Genomic DNA, 6,970 nt, shown 5'->3' on the forward strand with positions numbered 1-6,970 from the left:
TTTTCATGTTTGCAGGCTTCTGAAAACTACCAGAAATCTTGGCATCCCTCCCATCACAGAACATAATGGAGTGCTTTCTGCCCTTATGTCATACATGAACTGGATTGTTAAGGCAAAGTAGTTCCTTCTTGGTTAAACAGAATGGGACATCACTGCTGACTGTGCAAATGCCTTCAGATGGCAGTGACATTTGCTTTGCCAAACTGTATTTTTGAAGCAAACAACTACAGAAAATCATTCCTGAAAGTTTCTATTAATGCACATGAAATGTTAAACCTCATCACATTCAGTCTCCACTAAAACAGCCTACATATAGAAATGAAAACCACCAATACATTCACCAAGATGTGTGCACTAGTTACACAAGTGAATGTCATACGATTTAATACTTGGCAATAATTGAAACATGCATCTAAAGGAACGTTATGTGGGGCATTTTTTAACTGACACAGAACAGACTTTTATCCCCTTAAACAAAAGCCTTTCAGAGACTATTCTAAGGAACTGATTCACACCCAGGTTTTACGCATGCTGTCTGTACAATAAGCGCATAAAACATCATCAATTTGCTACAGACAGTGGTTTGTAGGTGACGATTTCCCACACAGGTGTCAAACAGACACCTAATTTTGCAAGCAGATATGCCCCCATGGAAGTGCACATATGAGGAAAACTTTACAGCTCATAAGACCTTTGGAAAATAACTTCCTCCGTTTCTAAAGTTTTCCCATGTTGCAAAACAGGGCAGATTTCTCTCTCACATTCCACTGCACTCCAGTAAGCGAGAAGCTTCTTGTACCTTCTTAGAGTTCTCCCCCACCCAGTACCTTCGATTTAAAAGCTACACTTTAGTAGAAATAGTAAAAAGAAAAAAGTACAGCTTTTAAAATAAACATGGTTCTTCTGCTAACCAGGAGCATGATGCACCTGAAAGTGGTTTCCAGGTTTACTAACAAGAATTATTTTTGGGTCTAACAAGTTTTCTTCATGTAAATTTAATCTTTTCTTTGGTAAAACAAGTATGACACTTATCGTTCTTTCTCACACTTCTATTAAAAATTGATAAAAACTATTAAATCTTATGTCAAACTGTTTAACTCTTATTCCAGTTACCATGTTCTTTAAAGCTAGCAGGTTTCAGCTTCTCACAATGAGATTTTAATCACGAACTTGAAGTGATGAACAAGCATCCCCATATTTTTTTTCATTCATAATCTGCATTAATCTGAACTAAACCCAAAGCATGGGGGGGAAAAACAGGAACACGTCCTCTGAAGTAGTTACACCGTTCAAAAAGAGGAGTTCACATTTCTGCGCAATCCACTCCAAATAACTCCAAACGCTGCTTCATGTTTTAAAAGGATTAAGTCAGAGCTGTCATCTCCCTAACTACTTTGCACCAGCACCACCACTTTCATAATTACAGGATGAGGCAATTGAGAGGGCTGAGCTGGCCAAAATGCAGGCAGGTCAGTGCGACAAAATCAACTGACTTGTGTGATCAAAGGAGCAGAAGCAGCGGGGGAGTGCCAGAGTGTCTGCAGCATTAGGAAGGAGGGAGAGTGGCCAAAACATCAAACTTAACATTGCTTTAAACTCCTGCGGAACCTAAACACAGTGAGAGGTAGGCTGGCCCAGAAAAGCCTGATCCTAATTTCTCCTCCAGCTTCAGTAACTGCTTTCGTGTCACCCCTCTTTTCCTGGCATTAGCATTCTAGTAGCCACAGGTGAATAGAATCACGAAACTAACCTAAAGGAAAACTAGTACTTCTTTTCGTTCTGTAATCTCACTGTGCAACCCCATACAAATTTCTGCTGATGAAGGCAGAGGCAGGCAACAGAAATATGCAGCTGTGCAGAATGTGAGCTGTTCAGATTTACACCACTTTAACTGCAGAACTGAAATCACAGTTGCCTGTGAGAAGACGAACTTTATTAAACTATCTCGTAAGTATTTTTGCTCAAATAAAGTTATATTCGATAAAGTGATCAAGTTTCAGAAGTAACATCATGAAAGATTCCTAGCTTGGGAGAAGAAAACGCACCCTCCTCACTTCATGTACCCTGCTCCAACAAGGGAGCAGGATGATTTTCACACGGGGCGCTGTGAAGTCGTAAACTAGCTCCGAAGCAGCATGCCAGCCTCCTCCCGCCTGCATGTCACCGTGTCTTGGCAGCGGACACACACGCAGACGGGGCACGTCCCGCTGTAGGGACGTACACGGGGGCCGGCTTTAGCCCCTGGCTTTCCTGCAATACCACTTCTTAGAAGTTTTCTCCATTTTTGCTTGCTTTTAAGGCTTGTTCAACCCCTGTTCCCTGCTAATCGGCCCGCGGGATGACGGAGCTGATCGGGAGGGAGCACACAGCGACATCACCACCCCCACCCCGCTCCCTGCTGAAGCGTTTGCCCTGCCCGGCGTCGCCGCCGCAAACTTGCCTCCTCCCCACTACTCAAGCGGAGCGGCCGCTAAAGCACTGCCGACCGGCACCGATTAGCCGGGAGCGCCCGCGGCCCCTGCGGGAGGTTAGGGCTGGCGCTGAGCCCCGCTCCACCCGCGAGTGAGAAAGCGGCCAGCGCGCTCCCGCGCCTCCTCTGCCCTCCCCGCAGGAATGCGAGGAGACCACCGCCCGCCGGCGTTCCCGCCTCCCCGGCCCGGTTCCCGCGCCTCGTACCTGCTGGCCCCCGCTTCGCCTACTCCTGCGCTCCCCCCAGCCGCCACCCGGCCTCCGCCCGCCTGCCGCCGGGCACTGGGCGCGGCGGAGTCTTGGGCCTGCCATTCCCGGCCTCCGCGGGGCTCCTGCTCCAGGGAGAGAGCCAGCTGGCTGAAACCGTACAGCAACGAGCAGACGCCACAGCCCAGGCACAGCAGCGCTACCCGCGCGAACCGCCGCATCCTCCCGCGCCGGCCCCGGCAGCAGCGCCAGGCGGCGGCCGGGGCCCAACCAGCAGCGAGAGCCCCAGCAGACGCGGCGGCGGTAGCGCGAGCCCCGGCATCCGACGAGAGGAGCCGAGAGGAAGGGGGCGGAGCTAAACAGGGAGGGGCGGGGCTAGCGACAGAGGGCGGGACGAGCCTCGAAGCGCCCGTGGGTAGCCAGGTGCCGCTGCGGGGTGGGGCGGGAGGCCGGGCAGGGCGGTACCGTAGTAGCGGTTGCGTGTCTCCGTTTACTTGCCCGAAAAGCAAAAACACCTGGAAGACCCCTTTTACCGCTGCAAATGGCTCGGAGGGCGCCGATGCCGTGTTCCCCTCAGGGGTGCTGGTGGAGCGCAGTCCCCTGAGGAGGACCTGGAAGAAACAGCTTGGCTCCACCAGAGGGCCCCTGGTGCCAGTTTGGTCTCGCCGGCTGCTCAGAGCTCTGGAAAATTAGTCCCCGGGAACAAATCGAAAGAAATATCCCTGGCAGAGTAGTGACAACCCTTGACAAACTCTTAAATCCGCAGGTTCAGCACACGGGCTCGTGTCTCGCCCAGTCTTCGTTAAAGGAAAAAAAAACGAGGCTAAAGTCCCCTGCAAATAACATCTTTTTTTCCTTCACTCGAGGCTGCTGTTGTGGCATCTTGAATTTTCCTATGGAAAATATCCACAACTGCCTCTTCACAAGGATATTCCCTCGTGTTCAACAAGGATAAGTGTTGCACCTGGGGAGGAGTAACACCATGCACCAGTACAGGTTAAGAGTCAACCTGCTGGAGAGGTATCTCCACAGAGGACCTTGGAGTCCTGGTTGATAATAATCCACGGGACAGCAACGTGCCCTGGTGACCAATGGTATACTCAGTTATGTTAAGAAGAGGGTTTCCAGCAGGTCGAGGGAAGTTTTCCTTCTCCTCTGCTCAGCCCTAATTAGAGCACATCTGGAATATTGTGTACAGTTCTGCACTCCTCAATTCAAGGCAGGGAACTACTGGAGAGAGTTCAACCAAGAGCTACGAGGATGATTAAGGGACTAGAGCACCTCTCTTATGAGGCAAGACACAAATCTGGGGCTGCTTAGTCTGAAGAAGGCTGAGGGGGGAACCTTATCACTGTCTACAAATATTTAAAGGGTGGCTGTCCAGAGGCTGAAGCCAGTCTCTTTTTTGTAATGGCCAGGGATAGGACAAGGGGTGGTGGATATGAACTCAATTACAGGAAATTCCATCTCAACGTGACAATTTTCTTTTTTTTTTACTGTGATGGAGCACTGGAACAGGCTGCCCAGAGAGAGTGTGGAGCCGAAGGATTCATTTGCAGTCACCATCAGAGAGGGGTATCCCAGCTCACTAAGTCATGCTTCTAGAGAACAAGAAGGTCTGGGAAGTGGCACAGTGGGGAATGAAAAATATTAGGTGTGCATTGAGCTAGAAAGAAGGAATGTTGATTTGGTTTCAGCTGAATCTGATACAGTATCACATTCTGCTTTGTGGCCCAGTCTGCTGAGCAAAGGCCTAACAGCTTGACAGTCCGCTACTGCCAAGCTAAGCATTTTAAAGCCATGACTCAGTGCTTCTTGCTCAGCTCCTGATAGTGCTGTTTTTTTACAAAACCCACAAATTTGAAATAATTCTGCTTGCCCTTTTCTTTTGTTTGTTTGTTTGTCCAAACTGGAAACATAATTTTTAAAAACAGGTGATGATATCCCTATCCCTATCTATATATATCAGTTCAAGACCCTGCATTTTAAGAAAAATACCAATATGATTTACAATAAAGCTTAGAAGAATGTGTTCTGTAGTAGATTCTGGAGCCTGAGAGTCTATGGCATATGTGAGCGTCCACAAAACCTGAGCCATGCCTCACTTCTGCTCTTGGCTGTGCTAAAAGAAGGGGAAAAAGCAGACTGCCAGCTGGCAACTCTAGTAGCTGGAAGAGAAGTAATGCCAAAATTATCATGCCAAAATTGTTCATCACTGCTTCCTCAAAAGTAGAAGCAAGGAAAAAATTTGGCACTCAGAAAATACTAGATATACAGATATATTTACAGTGCAGATAAAGGGATGATTAATGAGAGACACGAGCAGGGAAACTGGGACTGAAACGAGTAGAAACCAAAAGAAGAAAGGAACTAGGGAAGAGCAATGATGAGAATTCAGGGCCGAAGATGGCAAGGTGATGATGAGAGAGTCATAGATGAAAGAGGACTTGTAGGAAGGACTCTCTAGAAAGAACTTAGTGAAGTAAGGGAAACTTATATTGAGATCCATGTGCTGGCATGCATCATAGGAAGACCCAGCTCCAAAAATGCCTCTTAGATTCTTAGCTGTGCTGTTTCTCTTTTTTCTGTTTCCTCTATGCTTTCTGCCACAATGGATGAGCATGCCATTCAGCTTTCCTGAATTTGTTCTTACACTCAAAATCTGGCTTATTGCTCATGGCATATCTTGACTTGTGTCATGAATTTGCTCACTGTTCAGTTTCACAACCCCTCACATACATTACAAAGTCCACGTGGCAGGGAAAAAGTAATGCAGCAGTAAGAGAGAGTGGAGAGATGCAATGGAGTATTTTCTGACAATGACCATAAAAGTGAAGACCAGTTAGTCCCTACTGAGGTGTGGCGCTTGCCTTTTGTATTGAAGAGTGGGAAAATGAGGTCTGAAGGCTTTTATAGACAGACAAAAATTAATGTGGCAGCTGGGCAACAATAATGCTTTCATGCTTCAGAAGAAATTATATTCCCAAATAGGAGTTTACAGGATTCTCTTCACTCAGTGCTGTCCAATAATGCCTGAATAATTAATGAGTGAGAACGTATCTGCGTAACAAGGCAAGGTCAGACAGAAAGTTGGTATCTGCGTAACAAAGGCAAGGTCAGAGAGAAAGTTGGTATCTTTTGTTAAGATATCTGATGCTATTGGGGAGGTAAAAAAATGTTACACTTACACACACAAGCCTTTTTTCACATTGCAAAATCTGTCCATTTAATCTATCAGTTGGTCTGATAACAGATAACATACCTCTCACTGCAACCTGGGCCTCATGAATAACAAAGATAGGCAGAAGTGACTGATATGTCATGCCTAGGTTGTATCTCAGAAAAAAAATGCTATCAAGTGGCATCCAATTATCTAATTCAACTTTTAAAATTCTTTCAAGAGAAATCATTATGCATCTTTATTACTCACCACAAACAGCTAATGACAGTATATAACATTTTATGCTACTCTTTAATAAATCAGGAAGAGGTACAATCAGATACAATGTTCTCTCCATTTAGTATCAGTTTTAAATCTCGAAATCCTTTTCTTGACTGGAATTTAGTTACTTAACCATGGCAACCTTTGTATCTTTAGGATTCAACTCTATTTACCATGTCCAGAAAATAGCAATCTTAGTGAACTACAGATGTCCAGTAAGTGGTTAGGACAGCTGGTTTTTTAAAAGAATCAGCATAGAATCACAGAATCGATAAGGTTAGAAAAGACCTCAGAGATCATCGAGTCCAACCTATCACCCAGCACCTCCTGGCAACTAAACCATGGCTCCAAGTGCCACATCCAATCCCTTTTTGAACACCTCCAGGGATGGTGACTCCACCACCTCCCTGGGCAGCACATTCCAATGGCTAATTACTCCTTCTGGGAAGAACTTTCTCCTCACTTCCAGCCTAAACTTCCCCTGGCACAGCTTGAGACTATGTCCTCTTGTTCTGGTGCTGGTTGCCTGGGAGAAGAGACCAACCCCCACCTGGCTACAACCTCCCTCCAGGTAGTTGTAGAGAGCAATAAGGTCTCCCCCGAGCCCCCTCTTCTCCAGGCTAAACATCCCCAGCTCCCTCAGCTTCTCCTCTTGTGCTCAAGGGTCATAAGGGCCAGAAAATGAAATAAAAATTCTAACACTTACTTGGATCAAGAGATAAATCAGATCAATTTTAAGAAAAATAATTATTCACGGTTCTGGAGGAGGATTATCTCATGCAAGGGAGAGAACAAAGAGAGAAATCAATTTCCACTCCAGCTTTCTGCTGATTAACCCCCCCTATCCTAATC

At 46.4% G+C, this 6,970-nt stretch overlaps 1 protein-coding gene across 2 annotated transcripts in view; it reads right to left on the bottom strand.

The window, feature by feature from the left end:
• GXYLT1 (glucoside xylosyltransferase 1) overlaps window positions 1-2,999 on the bottom strand; it is a 28,828-nt gene extending 25,829 nt beyond the window's left edge. For both annotated transcript variants that reach the window (XM_054178027.1, XM_054178026.1), the window contains exon 1: window positions 2,677-2,999. In XM_054178027.1, the coding sequence (XP_054034002.1) occupies window positions 2,677-2,897 (221 nt within the window). In that variant the 5' untranslated portion in view covers window positions 2,898-2,999. The remainder of the gene's footprint in view (window positions 1-2,676) is intronic.
• Between the last annotated feature and the right edge of the window lie 3,971 nt (window positions 3,000-6,970).

Source organism: Dryobates pubescens, chromosome Z (assembly GCF_014839835.1).
Source record: "Dryobates pubescens isolate bDryPub1 chromosome Z, bDryPub1.pri, whole genome shotgun sequence".
NCBI lineage: Eukaryota > Metazoa > Chordata > Aves > Piciformes > Picidae > Dryobates > Dryobates pubescens.